The sequence below is a fragment of the Equus quagga genome, chromosome 4 (genome assembly GCF_021613505.1).
Source record: "Equus quagga isolate Etosha38 chromosome 4, UCLA_HA_Equagga_1.0, whole genome shotgun sequence".
Lineage (NCBI taxonomy): Eukaryota > Metazoa > Chordata > Mammalia > Perissodactyla > Equidae > Equus > Equus quagga.
In genome coordinates this window covers 37,153,461-37,177,942 of record NC_060270.1, presented here as the reverse complement: position 1 = coordinate 37,177,942, position 24,482 = coordinate 37,153,461, and the positions used below count along the sequence as shown (strand labels likewise).

The 24,482-nt window shown below is 58.6% G+C and overlaps 1 protein-coding gene across 2 annotated transcripts; it reads left to right on the top strand.

Moving 5' to 3' along the window:
- Positions 1-1,671: 1,671 nt before the first annotated feature.
- On the top strand, positions 1,672-21,230 carry EPHB3 (EPH receptor B3). Of its 2 annotated transcripts, none has more exons than XM_046658847.1 (16): positions 1,672-2,281; positions 10,712-10,776; positions 11,934-12,606; positions 14,685-14,840; positions 15,640-15,990; positions 16,159-16,283; positions 16,464-16,614; positions 16,701-16,809; positions 17,208-17,260; positions 18,299-18,421; positions 18,544-18,791; positions 19,226-19,441; positions 19,553-19,702; positions 19,792-19,985; positions 20,088-20,243; positions 20,349-21,230. In XM_046658847.1, exons 1-16 carry the CDS (start codon positions 2,170-2,172, stop codon positions 20,455-20,457), a joined length of 2,991 nt encoding a protein of 996 aa, XP_046514803.1. In that variant the 5' UTR covers positions 1,672-2,169; the 3' UTR covers positions 20,458-21,230. The 2 variants fall into 2 exon arrangements, with proteins under 2 accessions (XP_046514803.1, XP_046514802.1); XM_046658846.1 differs by having other exon boundaries at positions 16,464-16,623.
- Positions 21,231-24,482: the final 3,252 nt, after the last annotated feature.

The following is a 24,482-nucleotide window of genomic DNA, read 5'->3' as shown; positions in this document are numbered from 1 at the left end:
CCCAGAAATCCTAGGATAGCTGGGGAAGGCTCTCGGAGGGACCATGGAGGGATGTTTCTCCAGTTAGGACAAGAGACTGCATGGCGACAGATTCTCAGACGTCAGTGTGCATCAGCATCACCTGGAATGCTTATTTAAAATGCAGAATCCTGGGTCCCATGCCCCAGAGATTCTAAGTCCCAAGATCCTAGGCAGAGTGGGTGGCTCAGGATTCTGAGTTTTTAACAAGCACCTAGGTGATCCTTAGGTCTCTGAGGAAGAGGAGTGAGTGAGCCTAAAAGCTACACACCCCTGGATTCAAATTCTGTCCCTGCCACTTTTTAGCACTGTGACTTGGGGCAAGTCACTAAGCCTCTCTAGATGTCAGTTTTGTTTGTCAAAATAAGGCTATAATATCTACCTCTTAATAAACAAGATCTATTGTTTCAGAGTGTTTATTGCACTTTGTAAATGTTTGTTAAGCAAATGGGGTAGAAGTCCATTTGGCCAATCCAGAAACCTGGGGGTTCTCCTTGATGTCTCCGCCTGCCACATATCTCTCAACCACTCAATCACCAATCCTGTGAACTCTGCCTCCTAAAATATCTGAGATCTGCCCTCTTCTTTCCATCCCCACAGCCACCACCTTCCTCTACCTGACCACTGCATAGGTTCCTCTCTGATCTCCCTATTTCCACCTTGCCTCCTCCATTCTTCCTTCCCAGAGCAGCCATGCTAACCTGATAAAGTAATGCCTCTCCTTCAAACCCTAGCTCTCTGGAAGGCTTTATGAGTCTAAAAAAATTCCTCTGGTCCCCCACACCTACTTCTAAGCCTCCTCTCAGCCCGTCTCAGCCTCTACTCTACACTCAAGATGTTTTGAACTTCTTTCAGATTCCTTCAATGAATCTTGGTTTCTCCTGCCCCTAGGACTTCACACAAAGTGTGCTTGCTCTTCCTGAGACGGCCACCTCCCCCTCCCCAAACACACATCCTTCAGCTACTACTCATCTTTCATATTTCAGCTTGAATGTCATTTCCTCAGGGCCAGACATAGCCGTCCCCCTCACATGTGCTCCTCCAGAATAATACCTGTCACACACTGCTGTGATTTCACACCTGCCTCCACCACTGAAGTAGCTCCGTGAGAACACCGGCCTCTGTGTTACTCATTGCTGTAGTGCCCGCAGTTACTAGAGTCTTTGGCTCAAAGAAAGATGAATACACAACTGAATGAACGAATGAATAAATAAACGAGTGAGAAGGCCCTGATCGCAGGGTATGTCGTGGTGGGCGCTCCCTGGTAGTGCCTAAACTGAGTTTAGGGTCTGGATGTGCCTGGAGAAAAAGACAGCTACGTGGGGGCGTCCCTGGGCTCGTGCAGGCCACACGGGGGCGCCTCCGGCTCGTTGTATCTAGATGGCACCTCCTGGGACTTGGTTCGGTAACTAATCGCAATGGGCGACAGGGGGCGGGGTTCTCCTTCTGATGGACAGTATCGCTCCGCCCAATCTAATTCATCTTTTCCTTGGCCCCGCCCACTCCGGCCTTGAAGTCCCTGAGGGTGGGCCTGATACAGACGACACCAGCTGAGTACCAGCACAGTGCTCTCAAGGCGGAACCAGGGAGCCTGGCGGTCTGTGAGTGGGCGGCCGGGGGCTGGGGGCGGGGCCGCGGAGTCGACAGGCAGGCGGCCGGTCCCGCCCTTCTCGCCCAGAGCGGCCGCGCCAGCGGTGGGGGCAGCAGAAGTGAGTACGTGAGCGGCGCCGCAGGGTCCCTGCTCGGACCCCGGACGGCGCGCGCGCCCAGAGCCTCGGAGCCGAGTCCGGCCCGCGGCGGACCGCCGGATTACTGTGCAGCCCGAACTACGACCACTTGCGCCCTGCCGCCCCGGCCCGCCTCCCCGAGTCCTCCGGCTCCGAGCTCTCCAGCGCCCAGGATCCTCCTGGACCGGTCCGTCCAGATTCCCGCGGGACCGACCTGCCCGCATCCCCTAGCAGCGCCCGGCTCAGGGTGCCGCCTCGGTCCCAGCGCCGCCCGCCTGGATTGCACCCCCTCCTTGCCCGGATCTCCTGGCACCGTGCGCGAGCCTTCCTCTGGACCCGCCGAGCGGACCCTCCCCCAGGTGCCCGCAGCCCCTCCGGCGCGGCCCGGCGCGGCCCGGCGCGGCTCCCGGAGCCCGCCCCGGCCATGGCCCGAACCCGCCCGCCGCCGCCGCCGCCGCCGCCGGGGCTCCTGCCGCTGCTCCCTCCACTATTGCTCCTGCCGCTGCTGCTGCCCGCCGGCTGCCGGGCGCTCGAAGGTGAGCGGCGTCAGGGGGCGCGTCCAAGGGTTAAGGGGGCCGGGGTCGCCCCAGCGTGGGCCGGAGAGGGCCCGCGGTGTGGGGCCGATGCGCGCTGGGCGCACGTCGGAGGAGGCTCCCCCACCGGCGCTCTCTCCAGGGGTCGGAGGATGGGGACGAGAGGACGCCCCCGGAGCCGCTTCGGAGGAGCTGGCTCCGCGGCCGGCGGTCCACGGGTTGCGGGATCGCGGGCAGCTCGACTCGGATCGAGCGTCCTCAAAAGTCGTGGCCCCCCGTGAGCTTCTGTGGGAGTACCTCGAGCTCACGGCAGAGAAGCGGCGTTCTCGGCACCTCCCGGAGGCGAGCGAGTGTGGGCGACCCACCAGGCAAGGGGGGGGGCTCTGAGGCTGCTGCGGGGCCGAGGCAGGTGGGGACGAAGCGGGTCTCCCCAGGTTGGGGGGTGGCGTTGGTTAGGAACCCATTGGAGTTAACTGTGAGAGGGTGAGAGCGTGCACCCCGCTTTGTCCGGGGATGGCTGCGGGGGTGGAGAGACAGGGGCCTGTTATTGTTTATGGTTTACCGAGCGCCAATTACACATGAATGCTGTGCGCGCGGCCGTTGCACGCTGATCTGCGGCTCCCCCTCCGCCTTCTAGCAGGACACCCCGAGTGCTCGGGTCTCCATTGAACCCCTGAAGTGGTGGGGTTTGCTCCAGGGAGCTCCGGAGCCCGGTGTGTTCCCCATGAGCCGGTGGGAAAAGGCGGGCCTTCTCAGTGGGTTCCGTGAAACCTGCCAAGACTGGGGCTGAGGGGGTACCTCCAACTTCCAAATGCCTGTACTTGGATGAACAGCCCGAGTGTTGTTGGCCCTGGTGGGAGAGCACACACACATGCCGCTTGACACAAGCCTGCAGGGGACGGAGGCACTGACACCCGTCACAAACAATAGACACACACACGGTTTCCAAAGATTTGGGGGCCATTAAATGAGGGAAGGAAAACCTTCCCTAATGTGGAGGAAAAGACATCACAGAAATTTGGGGTAAACTGGAATATAGGCAGTACTTGTTTTTGGCATCTTTAACAGATCCAGTCACTTTCTTCCTTCAGGAACAAAAACAGGAATTCTGTGAAACTTGGTTTGTTCGTATGTTCACAGTCGGTAAACTTAAAGGTTGAAAGGGAAAAAAAGAACTCAGTTCTGAGAGAAAGACATCTTCTGGTGCTTTCTGTTTTTCTGCAGGGGAAAAAACGACCCCCTTTTATCTCTGAGCCTGTTGGTGCTGACAGACCGATTCACACGGCTGGACACATGCAAATCCAGACAGACACACCGAGGTCGCGCCCACACTTGCGCACACTCACCCACATGCGTGTGATAGGATCGCAGGCGTGAGAAACTGGCATGGGGCTTTGTTGTTGATTGCCTCAAGGGTGTGAGCCAGGGAGCCTGTTGGAGTTCCCAGGTCTGTGCCTCTGTCTTAACCCAGGAGAGGCGACACACACATACATGCTCATGGGGCTGTGTCCCCCGGGCCCCAGGGCCCTTGTTAGTGGGGTGTGGTGGGTGCTGGTACCGAGAGTGGGGTGGGGGGGTGTGGTTGGGTCAGGTGAGCAAGGGCTTCCTGAGGAGGCTCACCCCTGCCTTCCTCCTTCCCTTCTGTTTTCCCTCCCTTTCTTCCTCCTTTTCACGTCAGTCGCTCAGAGCTGGCCTCCAGGCCTCCAGGCCAAGGAGCTGAGGGGCCGCCCTGATGAGCTGTAGCAGCCCACGAAGGAGAGGGCAGCAGGGCCATTGCCCCCTACCCTGTCCTGCCCCTCCCCCTCAGCTGTGAGATGGGATCCAGGGCTGCCCCGTGGCTGGGAGGCCAGGCCAGTGTAGGTGCCCCTGAGTAGCAGTGCCTCCGAAGTGTGGCTTTCGCCAGCTCCTTCACTTGTGCCATACCTCAGACCTTCGCGTCTTCTGTCTGGGTGTGTGAGAATGAAAGCAAAGAGAGCGGCCTCAGGGTGCTGACCCGGCCCAGAGGGCCACCTTCCCCCCTCCAGTTCTGCCTCCCTGGGAGAAGGGATGGTCTAGCACCCATCTCCCAGGGGTGTCAGGAGGATTGAATCCTTAATGTGTGTAAAGTGCTTCGCACATAGCCATTGTTATTCAAGGATTAGCTGTCATTGTTCTTACCCTGGGGTCTGCTCCTTGGGGAGCCATGCAAGTGAAACTGGTACGTGCCCTTACCCTGCCGGAGGGAGGTTAGAGGAAGCAGTGATGGGGCAGGCAAGGTTGTCTGAGGAGGAATAAGTTGCCCCCCACCCCCACCCCTTCATCTCCCTTCAGCTCTGGGAGGGATGGGATGGGATGGGAAGAGAGCTGGCCCTGACTCCTGCCTGTCCCCCACCCGTGTTCTGGAGCCTGAATGGTGGGGTGGGTAGACTTGGAGGTCCTGGGCTGTGGCAGCCCCCAAGCTTTACGGGCTGGAGATCTAGCCGCCTCGCTCCAGCCTTCCATTTGGGTTTGCCAGGATTTGGTTTGCTCGTGGCCTATGGAAGCCTTTTGGCTCTCTGCATCTGGAGGTCATTATATTTAGGCCCAGGGCCCCGGAGCTGAGGGTGCTGCCCCTCGTGGCCCCCTTGGTTAGATGCTGTCTAGCATCTGGCTGCTCTTCCCTCCATGCACACTTGAGGTTCACCAGGACTACATCCGAGGATCTCAACAATTTGGGGACGGAGCCAGGGTCCTTGCTTGTCCTCCCTGGTTGAAGAAACACTCCTCCCTTTGCCCTCTGATTCTCGCCCCCGCCCCTCCCCCAGTTGCCCTCAGATTTACCGTCAGTCACAGGGAAATAGGGCCACCTTGTTGGTCACTCCTTCAAGTGATGTTCCCCAGTCCCCCAAGCCAAGATCATTCTCCCTGCCAGGACCACAAGTGGTACAGCAGTAGGGTCTAGTAGGTGAGCAGACAGGAACAGACCGTGGGATAAGGAAGGGGGCCTGGACCACAGGATCCTTACACCTAAGATAGGATGGGGAGGCCCCTGTTGGGAAGAGACCCTTTTGAGAAAAGAGAAGCAGTTACCAGATCATAATTGGTGGGGGCCGCACAGCCCTCTCACAGCCGAGAAGGAGGCAGAGCAGGAGTCCATCTCTTTCTCAGCAGTGACCACTGAGGAGGTGGCAGCTGAGAGGGGACAAGGGGCTGGGGTTCCTGTGGGTTGCTCACTTGTTTGAGTTGCCTCCGGCGCCCCCCACCCTGTCTCTGTGTATCATGAGCTGGCACTTCAGAGCTGCCGATGAGGGACAGCAGCAGGTATTTGGGGGAACCAGTTTGCCCATTGCTGCCTTCCCTTTCGCCAGAACTGCTGCCGCCGTCGCCACTGTGGCCTCAGCGGCAGCCAGCTAAAGCCAAAGCTGCCGTGGGCAAGGCCTCCACCACCGGCCTTGCACTAATTAAACAGCATGAAGAGGCTGAATCACCAGGCCTGCATAGTTTGAAAATTGTAGCCCTGCCTGTTGTGCTGAGTCAAACTGGTTTGTCGGGATTGGGCAGCTAGGGGGGTGGCGGAGGGAGCCTGGGTACAGCTGGGCACCTGATGGGGTGGGAGAGGCCCCCTGCCCCAAGGGCTGGCCCCGGCACTGGGTCTCCTGTTGCCTTCTGCCCCCACACCCTCTGTGGCTGGGATCCCAGGGAAGGGCTCAGAGGCCTCACGTAAGGGCTAGATGGCCATCCGTCCTGGCTGGCTGGCAGGGCCAGGACTGGGGTGAGGGCCCTGGATGAGGACTGAGGCAGCCGGGCTCCCTGCCCTGTGCTTCTTCCTTCCTTCTCCTCCCTTTCAGGTTTATTTAATTATCAATCCCCATGATCTGAGGGGAGGAATGAAAAACAAAATGTGTTCTCTGTTCTGGGATGCTCCCCTCCCCTCCATCCCAGACTTGAGGGCTGAGGGGCCATGGTGGGGGAGGGAGAGGTGGTCCTGAGTGAGTTAAGCTCCTCCAGGTCTCATGGCAGGACCCCTTCTTCTTGTGCTGACCAACCCTGAGTGTGCAGCTTGGTACACATGCACACACACACTGACACATGGGGAGAGGCAGGAAGGGGAAAGACAGGACGGATCCCTCAGGTTGGTTGGCTGAGGTGGGGACCCCGTGGAGGAGGAGGGGGACCAACTCAGAGGTGGCATGGGATTTCTCCCTCTCATCCCAGGCAAGGCTCCAGGGTTCTTCTTCTTGTCCAGACACTGCCCCTCTGCCCTCCTGCCCCTGCACACTCTGCTGGCCCAGCCCTGCAGTGTGATCTTTCCGGCCGCCTCCAAGTCCCTGGTCTGGAGTTTGGGGTGGAGGCTTCTTGCTTCTGTCTCCAGACGTTTTTGGTTTCCTGGGTCTCACTGACACCCCTGTACCTAGGGTGGGGTGCTCTGGGTGGCCTGGGGCCTGGCAATGCTCTGGGGTCTGGCAGATGCATAAAACTCTGTGCACCTGGCCCTTCACCAGGGCAGGTGGCAGGTTTCCAGCTGATGCCTCTGCACCAGGGTGGCCCAGTAAGGCCCTCAGACATAGGCTGGATATCCACAATGTTCTTCTCCTGCTGGGCCCCCAACTTATGTGTGGAAGTGCTACCTGAAGCTCCTGGTGCTAAATCTCTTCATGATACCACCCCCTTCCCAAGGGCTCGGAGGCCCTTGGGACAGTGTCATTAGGCTGGCAGAGAAGTGGCCTGCTGCATGGGCAGGGGCTGTACCTGGGAAGGCCACACCCAGCCACACCCTGAATCATCTTCATGCCCTGACCCCACCCCCAGCCTCGTGACCTGTGACAGCTCCTTCCTGTGCCAGAGCCACAGGAAGTACATCTGGGGCTTGCTCCTCCCCTCTGCCTCTGGTCAAGGCTGCCCTAGTACCTCTGCTTTCTTAGGAGACACTGTCCGCCCCCACCTCTTTCTCTGCCCCACTTGAAGACTCATCCCATAGAAAGAATATGCTTGTAGTGTGTGTGTGTGTGTGTGTGTGTGTGTGTATGTTGCATGTGCACGGAGGATGCACCTTGGGGACTTGACACGAACTCTAGGTATTGATACTTATACTGTGTACACATGCTCCTGGGGCATGTTTCAGTGCAGACAGCCATCTCTGTGCACAGCTGATGCCAGTTGTGTGTGACCATGTCACCGAATCTGTACGGAGGAACTGGTGTTTGTTTCCACTTGACTACTCAAGACTGTGACTCGTGGCTGGCAGTAGTGTGCACAGTTGAGTGTGTAAGGAGAATGTGCTTTTGGGTGCGTGTGCCCTCTGTGTATGCATATGTCTCAGGAAATCGGCACATATGAAGGCTGAAAGAGCGAGTCTCTGCCTCAGGCGAGGCATATCTGCGAGGGGGAAGAGATACTGTACACGGGTGTCTGAGGAAGACTGATCTGTTTGTACCATGTGCGTATGTGTGTCTGAGGAAGACAGACCGTGGCTGTGTGGAGCCATGTGTGTGTTTGCAGACGGCTGTGGCTTTGTGTGTTTTTGTCCACCATATGTGTTGACTTGTCGCTCTTTGGCCCTGATGGTGGGGAATGAGCCCAGCCACTGAGAACTGGGGGATGCGTGTGCATGTGTGTGTTGGTGCACAGGTGAGGGCCACACAGCTGCTGCCACGTGGCTGTTGTCCATGGCCCCATGGAAACCTGAAAGGGTTGCTTCACTTCTGAGCATCGAAGCCCCAGTCCCAGAAAGCCCCCAGGCCTGGTGCCCACTTCCTGCTTGCTTTTGGGGGCTGTGGGGTTCCCTGCCTGGCAGAGCCCCGTGTCTGGGAGTGGCCAGCTGCTCTCTGGTCTCCCTCCAGCAGCCACATGGAGGGACAGTGGAGGGTGGGGGTGCAGACGGGAGCTGGGAAGTTTGGAGATCAATCACTCATTCCTCTTTTGTCCTTACCCCCTGTACCTCATATCCTTCACCCCAGCGTGTGTGTGCACGCAAACACGCACGCACACATGCCACACACATAGAGAAATGGTGGGCTCTGTTGGGTTGGGTCTCTCTCTCCTACTGCCACAGACAAGTTCTAGGCGCCCCCCATGTCCTTCCCGAGGCTCGGATTCGGTCATCTCAGGGTCTCCCTCTTGCTGAAGGGGACCAAGCCCCTCCCCTCCCCCAGAGACATGGGGAAACCGAGAGCAAGCCCCCCTCCCCACCAGGGTGACCGGAGCCCTTCCTCAGGCACACATGACTCGAAATCCAAGTCCTCTCCTCATTAATGGGAAAAATGTGCCGAGATTGAGCGATGGCCAAGGCTGAGCGATGGCCAAGGGCCGATCCCCTCCCTCTCTCGCTCCCCAGAAATTAAACAGAAATGAAGAACCTCCCCCCTCCTGCCCGCCGCCCCCCTCCCCACCGTCCTCCCCTCCCCTCCCTCCTCTCAGAGCCAGCGCAGGGCTTGTTTTAAACTGTGGAGGAATCTGGCTGGAGGGGGGAGGGGGCTGAATATTTGGGTTTAAACAGTTCCAGATGGGTTTGGCACAGGCTGAGCAGAAGGAAGTGAGCGAGAGGGAGGAGGGAGGCTGCGCTGGAGGAGTGGTGGGAGCCCTCGCCTGCTCTGGCGGCGGTGGGCAGGGCAGTGGGCAGACAAGCAGGCGGACTGGCTGGCTGGCTGGCTGGGGGTGGGGGTGCGCTTGGCACTTGGCTGGGCCCACTCCTGGGGACAGGAATACTCTGGGCTGCTGGCTGGGGAAGAGACCACTTGGCAACTTCCCTCTCTGTCTCTGTCTCTGTCTCCTTGGGCCTCCTCTTCTCTCCATCTCACTGTCTTTTGTAGTCCACCGCTGGCCATCCCGGCTGTCTGGTCCCGGCCAGCCAGCTCTGCACATCCCTCCAGCTCGGTGCCGCCCACCCTCCGCCTCAGCGAAGCCCCTGCTCCACCGCCTCTCTCCCCCGTCTCCAGGCCCCTGCTTCTGCCCATCTCTGCTTTCCTCCCGGACTCCCCTGCCGAACGTCTGTGTCTATCTGTCTGTCTGCCAGAGAGGCCAGTCAGGCCACCGGCGACGAGACTGGGATAGCTCACCCTGCAGCCGGGCCCTCCAGGGACCAGCCTCGGCTGCAGGAAGAGGAGGGAGCCTCCCTCCCCACAGTGAATGGCTACTGCCCGCTGCCCCCTCTGCCTCACCTGGGGCCCCCAGCCGCAGCTGCCTCATGCACCAGGCACCACGAAGCCCATGAGCCTGGAGACTGTGGGGTTTGGGTCTCTCCTCTCCTGGGTGCCCTCAACCTGCCCCACTGTTGATGAACAGAAGTTCTGGGGCAACGCTGCCCCATTCCAGCTCAGAGCTGTGGGGAGAGCTGCTGGCTGCCCTGTCTCCCAGCCTGTGAGGAAGGAGTTGGCACCTCTTTCCTCTTTTTCCTGCTCCTAGGTCTGATCTTGGGGTCACACTGTCAGAGAGCAGAGTTGTCCAGCCAGAACCCAGAACCAGGTTCCCAGGGGAGCGAGTTTATATCAGAAACATGAATGGGCCCTTCCTATGGCCGAGCAAGGGGAAACAGACAAGAAACGGCAGCTCAGAGGGGGTTGGTGCTGTGACAAAGCCCCTGGCCCTGGATATATAGAGGAAGGCATCTAAGCCTGAGTTGAGGATTCAAGGAAGGCTTTCTGGAGGAGGTGACAGCTTAGTTGGGACTTAAAGGATATACAGGAACTTTCCAGGCTCCCTCTGTCCCCCGTTTACAGAGGAGCATATTGCAGTCAGAGTGCCCTGGTTAATGCATTAGTTGGGGAGTCAGAACTGAATTTGAGCCCCCTTTCAACCCTTCCCCTCCAAGTCCTAGCAGTTTTACCTTAGGCTGTGTGTTTACTTTATCTGGGCTTCAGCTTTCCCATCTGTGAAAGGGGCACACCAACAATACCTTTCTCCAAGGACTGCAGGCAGAACTGAACTAGCTCCCCAGGAGCTGGTCTGGGCCTTGGTGGCCCCACCTCACCCTCAAAGAGCATTCCTGCCCCTTCCCCCGGAGATGGTTGAGTAGGGGGGCTCTGGCCTGTAACTGCCGTCCCCTTCTGGGCGTGTGGGGCTGTGCCTTTGTGTTGGGGACGGAGTCCAGGGAGGCCTGGGCGCAGGGTCTGAAGCACACGGCCCTTTGTTCCAGGAGAAAGGCCCTGCCGGCCCCTTTGTGTGGAGATTAGCAGAGCCAGTAGGTGTGTGAACCAGTCCTGGCTCCTGGCTCATTAACCCAGGCCTGGGGTCAGTGGCAGACACCCACCCCCAGCTGGCCCTACCCAACATCTTTGGGCTGTGACATCTCTGGGGACGGCTGCAGGGTCTCCTCCGGGGCAGGGGAGCTGAGGGCTTTGGGGACTAGAGGGTGGGGTGGTACCTGGTGGGAATCAGTCTCTGGTGTCCTGGCCTTTCCTGGGCAACCTCCTCGCCACCTCCTCTTTCTCCTCATCCTGAGCTTGACCCCTGACCTTTTTCCTTCTGTTGCTTCCCCAGAGACCCTCATGGACACAAAATGGGTGACATCTGAGTTGGCATGGACATCTCATCCAGAAAGTGGGGTAAGACTTCCCCGCTATCTCTCCCGTGTGTTGGTTGCCAATTAAGCCACCCCTCCCTCCAGCGTCCACCCCCCTCAGGGCTGGAGAAGAGCCGCCTCTGTGTCCTGCTTGTCCTTCTCACCTCCGGCAGCATCCCCATCCTCTGCCCCGGCCCCCTCCTTCTTTGCCTGATCGTCTCTCTCTGTGGATGTTTTTATTTCTCGCCCTTCAGCCCGCCTGTGTCCCCCTTCCCACATACACACCATCTTTGTCCATTCTCCCTCAGCCTGTTTTCAGCCTAGTCCCACCCCTCTCCTGCCTGACGGCCCTTTGAATGTCTGTCCCAACCATCTCCCTCCTTCCTGGGTCCTGGGAAGAGCACTGGCTTGGGAGCCAGGAATCCTTGGATCCAGATCTTGAACTTACTGCGTGACCTTGAGCAAGGCAATTTACATTTCTGGGCCTCTGTTTCTTGACTGTTAATTTCTTGTAGTCCTGACTTCTCTCAGATATTCTAATTAACCTCCCTAGGGGGCCTTCACAGCCTAAGCTCTGGAACACTGAGGTTGGGTGGCACTACAGGCTTCAGTCACCAGCCCTGACTGTGTGACCTTGGGCGAGTCCCTACTTCTTGTGAGTCTTGGCTTCCTCGTCTCTGCAGTGCGGACAACAGGTGCACCTCCTCATGGAGTTGTTGTAGAGGTCAAATGTGATGGCAATAGTGATGGCCGATATTTATTGAATACTTGCTCTATATCAGGCACCGTTACAAGCCCATTACTGATTTAAACTAACATAATTCCTCACAGCCTCATTTATTTCAATGAGCCCCATTTTTACACATTGAAACTGAGGCATAAAGAGAATAAAATTTATAGGAATACTCATACAGTACTGATCAAGAGCCCTGTTCTCAGTGCTTTATTCCTTTAAAGTCATTTATTCCTTACACATGTTTTTTCTTGCCATGTTACAGATGGGGAAATGGAGGCACAGGGAGGTTAAATGACTTACCCATAGTCACACAGCAAGCAGAAATGGTGGGATTTGAACATGTCTGTGTGCTCAGCCACTATCCCACAGAAGCATCTCTGTGAAGTAAATATAGCAGAGCTGGGCATGTGGTAAGCACCTGGCAAATGTTGGCACTCACTCTTTTTCACTTGGTCCATGCACAGTGGGAAGAGGTGAGTGGCTACGATGAGGCCATGAACCCCATCCGCACATACCAGGTATGTAATGTGCGTGAATCAAGCCAGAACAACTGGCTTCGCACGGGGTTCATCTGGCGGCGGGACGTGCAGCGGGTCTACGTGGAGCTCAAGTTCACGGTGCGCGACTGCAACAGCATCCCCAACATCCCTGGCTCCTGCAAGGAGACCTTCAACCTGTTCTACTATGAGGCTGACAGCGATGTGGCCTCGGCCTCCTCCCCCTTCTGGATGGAGAACCCCTACGTGAAAGTGGACACCATCGCGCCCGATGAGAGCTTCTCGCGGCTCGATGCCGGCCGTGTCAACACCAAGGTGCGCAGCTTCGGGCCACTCTCCAAGGCCGGCTTCTACTTGGCCTTCCAGGACCAGGGCGCCTGCATGTCGCTCATCTCCGTGCGTGCCTTCTACAAGAAGTGTGCATCCACCACCGCGGGCTTCGCCCTCTTCCCTGAGACCCTCACTGGGGCAGAGCCCACCTCACTGGTCATCGCCCCCGGCACCTGCATCGCTAACGCTGTGGAGGTGTCGGTGCCGCTCAAGCTTTACTGCAATGGTGACGGAGAGTGGATGGTGCCTGTGGGCGCCTGCACCTGTGCCACCGGCCACGAGCCAGCTGCCAAGGAGTCCCAGTGCCGCCGTGAGTGGGGACTGGCCTGGGGGAGGAGAGGGAGCGAGGACCAGGCCACAGCCACCTGCTGCCCCCTGCCCACCACTTCCCACCTCAGGACAGAGGCCTGAAGTCTGGGGCGGAGGGAGGAAAGGGAAGAGGGATAGCAGGTGCAGCGAATCTGGTGCAATGAGGGAGGTGAGAGAAAATGAGAGACATGAGGATAACAAGAGGAAAAAATAAAACTAGAGAGAGAAGAGAGACGTGGAGAGTCTTTGATAAGGAGGCACCTGAGGAACCAGGAGGCCAGCAGAGATGCCCACTTTGTCCCGTCCCCAGTGTATGCTTCACCCTGGAAGTACCCTGTGTGCACCTCGTGCTTGGCCCTTTCCCTTGGGGTCTCCTCTTTGTGAAGCACAAGCACCAACCCCACCTAAGTGTTAGCCGTGACTCTCGGGAGCCCTGGGAGATGTGGGGGACGTGCATTATTCTGTCCTTATTTCATACATGAGGAGGTTAGGAGGCTTGCCAGTACTCATAAGACCTTACTCTATAAAACCTGTTCACGTAGGGTTCTCATTTGAGCCTCGCCACAACCTTGTAAGGTCGATTCCATTTATCTCCCCTATTTTGCCAGTAAGGAGACTGCGTCTCAGAGAGGTTCTGTACTTAGGCCTCCCAGCTGGGAATGTGGGAGCTGGGCCGACAGCCTTGTCCGGTGCTCTGCCACCCAGACAAGGTGCCGAGGGCCTTGCCTTCTGTCCCTTCTGTCTGCTTCTCTCCCCTGGCCCTGGCAGCCTGTAGCTCTGAGGGGTGGGAGCTGGCTCTTGGCACAGCCCTAGGTGCGAGGAGGCTGGCGGCCCGACCTGGCTGTGAGGCCCCGTGTTGGGTGTTGTCGTGGGAAGGTGAACAGTGCCTTGCCCGGCCCCGCCACTTCTCTATGGGAACCTGCCCCCAGACTTCCTCTTCCTAAGTGGAGAAAGGGGTGGGGGTGATGAGCCTGACAGCCTGAAGAGGGGCTAACACTCTGCAGGTCCCTGGCAGGAAATGCATGCTGGTTCCCATAGCAACCAGGCTGGCCTGGCCTCTGCCCCCTCCCCCACTGGCTCAAAGGAGCTTGGATGGAATATCACCTTAGTGGGGAGATTAAACCCTGGAGAAGGGCACAGCCCCAACTCTGGGCTTTCCACATTCTGGATGACCTCCTCAGAGGTGGTCCTGTATGGGTAGGGTGACTGTATGCTGTGGTACGTCCAGGGCAGTGCTGGTATATGCCTGTTAGTCTAACATGATGATTGCTAATGTCTGCTTTCACCTTCAACATACTCCAGTTTGAATACTAAGTTATATGGCCATCACAGATATGGGGACCCTGGAGAGCCCAGGTCCAAGGGCCCGAGTATAGATGGCAGGAGAGAAGATGGAGGAGGAGAGAGGTTCAGGCACTGAGCTCTGAGCTCACTTTGGGGCCTGGGGTTCCCCTTGTGGACACTGTGAGGCCTCTGAACTCCAGGTGACCCCTGCCTTCCTGCCTGCTCTCTTTCTCTCCTTTTCTCACCGTTCCTCAGCCCCCACCCCTGCCCACGGGCAGAAAGGAGCTGCTGCCCTGCTTCTGGTGGGTGGAGACAGAGATTGGCTGTGAAACTCAGAGGCCCCACCTCCTGGCCCTTCTAGAGTGTCCTTAAGGGTCCTCAGGAATGATTTTCCCCAAGCTTCAGGGAGGGTGGGGTCATCCCAGCAGAGTACAAGGTGCCACCAGCCTGCTTAGGGGTCTCTTCCCCTCCCCCTCCTCTTCCTCCTGCTCTCTCCCTTCCCTGCCTTGACAAGCCTGGGCTGTCCAGGTGATGGGGCTGACGTCGTCCATGATGCCCCAGGCTTGGGGTGAGGGGGCAGGGGCGGGGAGGAATCCGCTGACGTGGGGTTTCCATGGGGCAAAAGGGCCTTTTGTAGCTGCAGCGGGAGTTGGGCAATCCCAGCATGGCCCCCACAGTCTAGGAGGTGGAGGGGCCAAGACCTGGGCTGGGGAAGGGCCAGATTCCCACGGGGTGTGGATGATTGGTGTCTGCAGGGCAGGGAGGTGAGCTCGTCCACCCCCTTCTCCCCCGCAGCCTGTCCCCCTGGGAGCTACAAGGCGAAGCAGGGAGAGGGGCCCTGCCTTCCCTGCCCCCCCAACAGCCGCACCACCTCGCCAGCCGCCAGCATCTGCACCTGCCACAATAACTTCTACCGCGCAGATTCCGACTCTGCAGACAGTGCCTGTACCAGTGAGTGAACTTGCGCGCTTACCCTCTTCTGCCCCAGGGCTTCCCTCTGTGGGCTGGCCTGGGACGGCCTACACGGTCACTGTGAACATCTCCATTTTCCAGATGGGGAGACTGAGGCTCAGAGAGGTTAGATGTTGTGCTCACTATGGCACAGCTAGGAAGTGACCAGCCCTGAACCAGAATGCAGGTCAGCTGGCTCAGCCCCTCCACCAACATTTAATAAGTGCCTGCTGGCTCCTAGCCAGGCATCAGGAACCAGCTGGAGCCCTCCAGTCCATCTTCCTCTGTAGAACTGCTGCTCTTTTGGCCCAACTCTAACCACAGAGGGGGCCTCACATCCCTGGGGCAGCCTAGTGTCTCACTTTCTCTCTTCTCTGGCCTTTGGTGTGCCAGGCATTGTGCCAGGAGCCAGGGATGTATGTGGAGAAGAATAAGATGCAGTCACTGTCCTAATGGAGCTCACAACCTGGTGGGAGAAAAAGATGTAAAAACAGATAATGACCATTTAATGTGCTAAGTGCTGGGCTGGAGGAGTTGCCCAGGAATTATGTTATGGGAGTGCAGAGGACAAGGAGAGGATGAATTAAGGAGGGCTTCCAAGAGGAGGTGACATCTCAAGTTGAGCCTTGAAGACTAAATAGGAGTCTACACAGTGAGGAAGTGTAGGAAAGTTATTCTGCTTATGAAGCAGAGGCAAAGGCAAGGAGGTCAGAAGCAGCTTGGAATGTGCACAAAGTCTGGGCAGGAGGGGATCCTAGGGCCTTAGCTCACTGTCCTCTCCCCTCCTTCTTCCGCGTAGCGGTGCCCTCTCCACCCCGGGGTGTCATCTCCAATGTGAATGAGACCTCGCTGATCCTCGAGTGGAGCGAGCCCCGGGACCTGGGTGGCCGGGACGACCTCCTGTACAACGTCATCTGCAAGAAGTGCCATGGGGGCCCCGGGGCCGGGGGTCCCTCAGCCTGCTCCCGCTGTGATGACAACGTGGAGTTTGTGCCTCGGCAGCTGGGCCTCACAGAGCGGCGGGTGCACATCAGCCATCTGCTGGCCCACACGCGCTACACCTTTGAGGTGCAGGCAGTCAACGGGGTCTCGGGCAAGAGCCCTCTGCCTCCCCGCTACGCTGCTGTGAATATCACCACCAACCAGGCTGGTGAGGAGGGGACACAGCAGGGTGGGGCCTGGGTCATCTTCCCCCACACAGAGCTGAGGTTGCCCATGGCCTGCCAGTGGACCACAGGGATCCCATGGGCTGTGGGTTCCTTGAGAAGAATGCCAGGGCCTGAGGAGCCCATGATGAGCCCCCCCACTCTTCCCCTAGCCCCGTCCGAAGTGCCTACATTACACCTGCACAGCAGCTCAGGCAGCAGCCTGACCTTGTCCTGGGCACCCCCAGAGCGGCCCAACGGAGTCATCCTGGACTACGAGATGAAGTACTTTGAGAAGGTCAGAGCCTCAAGGGGCAGGAGGAGGCCTTGGGACAAGAAGATTACCCCCAGATAGTGGCAAGGGCCCTTGGGAGCAAGGCCTTGGGTACTGAGGGGGCTGTGGGGCCGGCCTGGGGCTGGGCAGGGCCTGATGGACCTCAGGACCCACTGAGACGCCTTCTTCCTCCTGGTGTTGCAGAGTGAGGGCATTGCCTCCACAGTGACCAGCCAGAAGAACTCAGTGCAGCTGGACGGGCTGCGGCCCGATGCCCGCTATGTGGTCCAGGTCCGCGCCCGCACAGTAGCTGGCTATGGGCAGTATAGCCACCCGGCCGAGTTTGAAACCACAAGTGAGAGAGGTACACCCGCCCTGCGCCTGCCCCTGCCTCAGCCCCCACCGTCCCTCCCTCCACTCACCCTCCCCTCCTGTCTCCAGGCTCCGGTGCCCAGCAGCTCCAGGAGCAGCTTCCCCTCATAGTGGGTTCTGCCACGGCTGGGCTTGTCTTCGTGGTGGCTGTTGTGGTCATTGCTGTCGTCTGCCTCAGGTACTCCCAGGCCCATGCTTGCTCCCCTGGGCTGACTAGAGCTTCCCTTTAGCACCCTGGAACCCTCATGCCCATAGGTGAACCCTCACCCACATCAAACCCAGAGCCACAGCCTTCCTGGGCCCAGGCTGTCCTTGCTGGAAAGGCCCTCTCCAGTCCACAGCCATGTCCTCATCCTATCCCCTCTCTGTGCCCTGAATCTACTGACATATCCCTTCAGCGACCAAGTCCACTCAGCCTCTTGTCCAGAGACCCAGTGGCTGCTCTAACTACCAATCCTGAGACCAGGCAGCGGGCCATCCCCTGTGTGCTCGGCCCCTCCTGTGCACTCAAAGGTCCTCTGACAAAGGCAGCTGCCGGACTTGTCTCAGGCCTGCCCTCCCTCCCGCCCCCTCCAGGAAGCAGCGGCACGGCTCTGATTCCGAGTACACCGAGAAGCTGCAGCAATACAGTGAGTCTGGCTCCTCATCCTGACCCCACAACGTGCCCTTTGTCCCTGCAGGGCTTGGGGACACCCTTTTCCCTCCCTGGGACTTTATTCCTTGTACTCCTACCCTGGAGGCCCCTCCTGCTTCCAATCGAGTGCCATTTCCTGAGCCCCTGCCTCACCCCTGCTAGCCCCAGAGATGAATGAGACGCGAGCCCTGTCCTCAAAGGCAGTCAGTCAGTCCCAGGAGGAAGACAAGATGCATACACACAGGAAGCAATGAGAGAACAATTAAGTGTTAAGTCGGATGTTCCTGTTATAAAGGGCAGTAAGAGTTCAAGAAGAGGAAGCCTTCCTGGAGGAAGTGCCCTTGGGCTGAGCTGAGCCGGATAGAATGAGCAGGGTTTAGAGAGGTTGGGAAGAGCATTCTTGGCCAGAGGAGCCTTTGGAAGGTAGTGGGTGGGGTGAGGAGAGTGCCCAACTGTGGGGGGCAGCAAGAAGACTGGTTTGACAGCTCCTGGGAAGCCAGGCTGGGTAGTTGCGGCCAGTCCTTGGAGGGTCGTGAAAGGCAGGCAGAGGAGTTTGGACTTGACTCTACCACCGGTAATCCGAAAGGCTCTCCAGGTGGGGAGTGATACAATGAAAGTATTGTTTTGGGAAGACAGGTATGCAGGACAGACTGGTGGGAAAAGTCCAGAGGCAGAGAGCCCAGCTGGGAGGCTGCTGCAGGAGTCTGAGTGTTGAAGGCCTGGACAAGGTCGGGGCAGTGGGAATGGGGGGAGGGGCAAGTCTGAGAGAGGTTTCGATGTGATGAGAGATGAGGAGAAAGAAGAATCCTAGGTGTCTAGCCTTTATGGTCGCCAGCTCTCTCGGAGGGGATGGTGGCGGGTTGGGGCGAGGGGCAGGTGGGGCTTCCACAGGGAGGAGTATGGAGCAGCTTAGCAGGGAGGTTGGGAATGTGCTCCCATCAGGGATGAGAGCCTAGGACAGGATCCCGGGTCCCCTCACCATCCCCAGCCTGAAGATCTGTCCCTCTCTCAAGCTCACCTTTTCCTTCTCTAGTTACTCCTGGAATGAAGGTTTATATTGACCCTTTCACCTACGAGGACCCTAATGAAGCCGTGCGAGAGTTTGCCAAGGAGATCGACGTGTCCTGTGTCAAGATCGAGGAGGTGATTGGAGCTGGTGAGTGCCCTGGGGCACAGTGGGGAGGAGAGGCCGGGGGTTACCTCGAGTGAGGACTGAGGGGGGCTGGGGACAGGAGCCATCCCAGAAATAGCTCACTCCCTGTGCCCTGTGCTCTGCAGGGGAGTTTGGGGAAGTGTGCCGCGGTCGGCTGAAACAGCCTGGCCGCCGGGAGGTGTTTGTGGCCATCAAGACGCTGAAGGTGGGCTACACAGAGAGGCAACGGCGGGACTTCCTCAGCGAGGCCTCCATCATGGGTCAGTTTGACCACCCCAACATAATCCGCCTGGAGGGCGTGGTCACCAAAAGTCGGCCAGTCATGATCCTCACCGAGTTCATGGAGAATTGCGCCCTGGACTCCTTCCTCCGGGTAAGAGCCAGCCCCGGGTCCCTCCCCCTCGTTGTCCACCAGAGAGCTGGGTGGGGCAAACCACCCCTCCCATAGATCAGACAGACCCTATTCAAGTCCACAGATATCTACTCAGTTGGCATGGCACAGGGCAACAGCCCGGCCTTCAGCCAGAAAGACCAGGGCTCTCCTCCTGACTCTGCCCCCATCACCTGTGTGACCTCAGGCTTTACTTAACCTCTCTGAGTCTCAGCTGTCTTCGTTGTAAATGGGAGTGGGTCCTCATGGGAGTTAACTGGGATGTTGTGTACTGATGCCTGCCACATAGTAGGGCAGCTTACTGACTCACTGCACTCTGGACATGGTCTCAGAGGACTTGAGAGGGCCGGCGGGCAGGCAGGCCCTGGGGCAGGAAGGAGGCGATGGGCCCACCTGAGCCTGCTCATTGCCTCCAGCTCAACGACGGACAGTTTACGGTCATCCAGCTGGTGGGCATGTTGCGGGGCATTGCTGCCGGCATGAAGTACCTGTCTGAGATGAACTACGTGCACCGAGACCTGGCTGCCCGCAACATCCTTGTCAACAGCAACCTGGTCTGCAAAGTCTCAGACTTCGGCCTCTCCCGCTTCCTGGAGGATGACCCCTCCGATCCTACCTACACCAGCTCCCTGGTACAGGAAGCAGCCGGGAGGGACATTGGGGGTGGGGCCAACCAGGCAGGGGCTCGGGGCTGGGGAGCAGCCCCGAGTCATAGGGTGAAGGGCGTGTGCCCCCCCCACCAGGGCGGGAAGATCCCCATCCGCTGGACTGCCCCAGAGGCGATAGCCTATCGGAAGTTCACCTCTGCTAGTGATGTCTGGAGCTATGGGATCGTCATGTGGGAGGTCATGAGCTATGGAGAGCGACCGTACTGGGACATGAGCAACCAGGATGTGAGTAGGGCCAGCCAGAGTGGGTGGATGGGTGGAAGCTGGCTGGGACAAAGTGTGGCTGACTCCAGGTGTCCCCTCTCTTGACCCAGGTCATCAATGCTGTGGAGCAGGATTACCGGCTGCCCCCGCCCATGGACTGCCCCACAGCACTGCACCAGCTCATGCTGGACTGCTGGGTGCGGGACCGGAACCTCAGGCCCAAATTCTCCCAGATTGTCAACACCCTAGACAAGCTCATCCGCAACGCCGCTAGCCTCAAGGTCATCGCCAGCGCCCAGTCTGGGTCAGTCCTCTCCCTCTGCTCCCACCCTGCTCTCGAGCCAGCAGCCGCACTGCTGCTTCTCCTGCCATCAGGACTCACCAAGCTCCTCTCTTCCACCTACAGCATGTCACAACCCCTCCTGGACCGCACGGTCCCAGATTATACGACCTTCACGACAGTTGGTGACTGGCTGGATGCCATCAAGATGGGGCGGTACAAGGAGAGCTTCGTCAGCGCGGGGTTTGCATCCTTTGACCTGGTGGCCCAGATGACCGCAGAGTGAGTGTGCTGCAGATTGGGAGGGGCGGGGCAGGGGGCTCTGAGCCAGGCCTAGGGTGGTGGGCCAGCGGGGAGGGACTGACCCTGCCCTTGGTCCATCTGCAGAGACCTGCTACGGATCGGGGTCACCTTGGCCGGCCATCAGAAGAAGATCCTCAGCAGTATCCAGGACATGCGGCTGCAGATGAACCAGACGCTGCCCGTGCAGGTCTGACACCCAACTTCCACTGGGTGGTGCCCCCCAAGGACTGCACAGGGACTCTGACCAGCCGGCTGGACTTTTGGACTTTTGGATGCCTGGCCTTAGGCTGTGGCCCAGAAGATGGAAGTTTGGGGAGGGCCCAAGCTGGGACTTCTCCTCCAGGCCTGTGCTCCCTCCCCAGGAAATGTGCCCCAAACCTCTTCATATTGAAGACGGATTAGGAGAGGGGGTGATGACCCCTCCCCAAGCCCCTCGGGGCCCAGGCCTTCCTGCTCTCCAGTGGGGGATCCCCACCACCTCAGACTTGGCTATTCTTCAGTGCTGGAGGTCCTTGCAGGGTCAGGTAGGGGATAAGCCTGGGTTCCATAGGGCCCAGCCCTGGCAGGGGTCTGGCCCCCCAGGTAGGCAGAGAGCAGTCCCTCCCTCAGGAGCTGGAGGAGGGGACTCCAGGAATGGGGAAATGTGACACCCGCATCCTGAAGCCAGCTGGCACCTCCAGTTTGCACAGGGACTTGTTCTGGGGGCTGAGGGCCCTGCCCCACCCCCGCCCTTGGTGCTGTCATAAAAGGGCAGGCAGGGGCAGGCTGAGGAGCAGCCCCTTGCCCCCCAGAGACTGACTCTCAGAGCCAGAGATCGGATGTGTGTATGAGTGTGTTTTATGTGTGTGTGTGTGTGTGTGCACGCACTGGCCTGCACAGAGAGCATGGGTGAGCGTGTAAAAGCTTGGCCCTGTGCCCTGCAGTGGGGCCAGCTGGGCCATCAGCGGAATAAAGGCAATAAGATGATTCTGTTGTCCCTTCTCATTCCACTTCCCAAGGCAGGATTCCCTGATGCCCTCAAGTTCACAATCCCTCAGCACCAGCCCTTCAGAACTCCCTGGAGTCATTGGGAGACCAGACCCAGGCCTATCCGGGCTCAACTTCCCTTTTGTGCTTCGGCCTCATTGCATCTAACTTCTTGGAAGTGGAGTGATAAGAGTAGAAAGCAAACTGCCCCAGAGCTCCTTCCTCCTAAGGCTCAGCGCAGGCGTTCCTGGGGTAGGGGCAGACACTTGAGTCTGGATGGTGTTTTACAGTCATGTTCACTCCCGTTGTCTCCCAGGGAGCTGAGGGTAGAGGGGGTTGGTCAGCTCCCAGGGTCACATGGCGGCCGGACAAAGGGGAGGAGAGCCCACTGGTGTTCAGATGCAGAGCCCAGCTCCCTTCAGCAAACATCAGCCCAGAAGTGTGGCTGCTCTTCACCAAGTCCTTACTGTGTTCCAAGCACTGGGCTAAAATGCTCCATTTATGGACGGATCTTATTTAATCTCACAACAACCCAGCCAGAGAAAGAAGTATTTTTATCCTTTTTACAGAGGAGGAAGGGAAAGGTTAAGTAACTTGCCCAAAATCGCTGAGCCAGTAAGTGAGGCCTGGGGCTAGGATTCCCACCCAGACACTGCCTGTGCACTTGAAAGGTTCAGAGGATAAGTTACAAGAACCAGGGAGAGGGTTAGGAAAACAGTTTCTGGAAATGTCAAAGGAGAAAACATGGGGGGCGCTCAGAGGCCCCTTGGATGCAGAAGCAGGAAGAGGGTGGGGGACAGGTGCGTCTCCTGGTGTCAGAAGGGGTCCTTGGGCAGTAAACCTTTACGGGGCATGGAACAGGTTTCCAAGGTACCTGCACATCCTAAATTAGAGGGTCGTTGGCTGGACCCGGTAGGGGGAAGGGCATGGACAAAGCCTCATGGATCACCGAGTTCGCGTGTCGCGGCCCCGCACATCTCCAGACGTTTCCAGACAGGGCAGAGCTCGGCAGGGGCATTCCAAGTGGCGGAGGTAGCTAGGGGTTGCGATGCTACAGGCCCGGGGCGGCTATTTCAGGCGCAGGGGACCAGGCCCCTTGAGGTGAGCGGGCGGGCCCGCTCCGCGGCGCGCTTCGGCGGGGAGAAGAGGCGGGGGACGGCCGTGGCGCGGCGCGGGCTCCCGGGACCCCCTGCCCCGGCCTTCCGCGGCGCGCTCCCGCGCTCGGGCTCCTCCCGCGGCGCCGCTCGTTGGTATTCCCCCCGCGGAGGCAAGCGCCGCGCCGTGCCGCAGGAGGGGCCCCGGGATGGGCGCCCAGCAAGGCTCCGGACCTGGGAGCCCCCGGGGGCGGAGGAGGGCGGGGGACAGGGCGCAGCCATCGAGATCTCCTTTCTTTCCTGTATGGGGACTCTGCCAAGGGCGGGGGATGGGAGGGACGATGCGGGGGCCCGAGGCCGCCTTGGGCCCAGGCGCCGGAGCTGTCAACGGCGCAAGGTGTCGCGGGTGGTCGGGGGAGGGGACGTGGTGCTGAGTGGCGTCCGGCACACCCCTCGCCGCATTCCGGGGCCGAGGACTGAGATAAAGGGGAGGGGGCGCTCCAAGCTCCTGCTCAAGTGTCCACTTCCTACTCCTGAGGCTCCGGGATGGGGAGGGTCCGTGGCCCATGTCTCCTGGACTCCCTCCCTGCCTTATCCCGTCATTCTAACCATCTTAGTGGGAGTCTGGGATGGGGCCTCCACCTGAAGAGGTAAGAGGTCGCCCCCTACTGGGTCCGCCGGCAGGGCGGGATGGTGGACACTGAGCGCCAAGGCAGGAGCGGCAGCCGCACAGTAAGGGGGACACTTGGTGTGTGCGCCCCAGGTCGAAGATTTTGAGGGACGTGTTCAACCCAGAAATGCGGGGTCCATAAGGCACTCCGGATGTGTCCTGTGCAGCGCACCGCACATAGCTCTCTCCGCGTGCGCCCAGATCTGTACACATGCATGCAGTGCACGCACACCTCTCTCCTTCCACTTAGCCACGGGAAGCAGCAGACCGGGGCACGCTACACTTACCACAGCCACACTTACATCATGTCCCCAAGTCACCTCCCCTACTCGGGTTCACACGTCCTCAGTTACAAGACCCTCCCTGGCCCCACCTCCCAACCCACACATCCTAAGAGTTAGCCGAACCAGAGAAGAGGTGGGGGAAGGGAAGCAAAGAAAGACGAAAGCCACTGTCTTCCTTGAAGGCACTTGCCCCAGTGCATTTCTATCTGGGCGGCCTAACCCAGCTACCCTGTGCCTCAGACCCCTGAGCACGGGGATTCAAGGAGGGGTGGGGCCGTGGTTAGGGCAGAGGAAGAATTACTCAGGAGGGGTCTGGCTTTCCTGGGGGCAGATAAGGAGGGAGAGAGAGTGAGGTCTTAATCTGCCCCGTCTTGGTTAACTTGGTTAATTACACTCTCCTGGGGGCAGAAAATTAGATCTCCCAAGTTAGTGCTTAAAAAGGGAGGTCAATGCATGGGTAGCCGAGGAGGGTTGAGACTGGGGGAGGGGCAGCTTCCCCTTAACTCCCTCATCTCATCTGCCCCAGAGGGGCAGTTGCATCCCCAAATGACCCATGTTGTGCCCCTCTCTATGCCTGAACTCTGACAGTAGGGACAGGTAAGGAGAGTGAGATGCTCCAGGCTGTGCTCAGTCCTCACGTGTATCCCCCTCTCCAGGGTGGCCCCAGGGAGGGGGACCTGGACAGCAGCCCTTAGATCCAAGCCTGAGTGGCCAGATCCAGGATTAGAACCTGGAAAATCTGGGGTGACTGGAGTATTACAGTGGGAAGGGCTGCAGATTTAGAGTGTACGGGCAGACCTGGGGTCAAAGCCCAGCTTCCTTGGGCAGGTTGACCTCTCTGTCTCATGCCCTCACCTATAAAAAGGTGTAGTAATCATTCCTACCTCGTGGGATTGTTACAAACGTTAAATCAGTGAACACGTGTAAAGTACGTGCCGGGATCATAGCAAGCACTCAAAAATGTCAGCTACTATTTTTATTAGTATTAAGTTTAAATAAAATATAGGAGCAGATAGGAAAATGTTGAATGGTGCTTGGTGCGTAGCAGGGGTCGAAAAAACCAAGGCACGTGGGGAAATCCACCAACCCCATGCCACCCATGGGGATGCTGGACGTTTTGCTGCAGGCTTAGCCCAGGCCCTGGCCCACTTCCTGGGGTAAGGCCCTGGGGGCCTGGGCAGTTTGAAGGCAGTGAGGGTGTAGA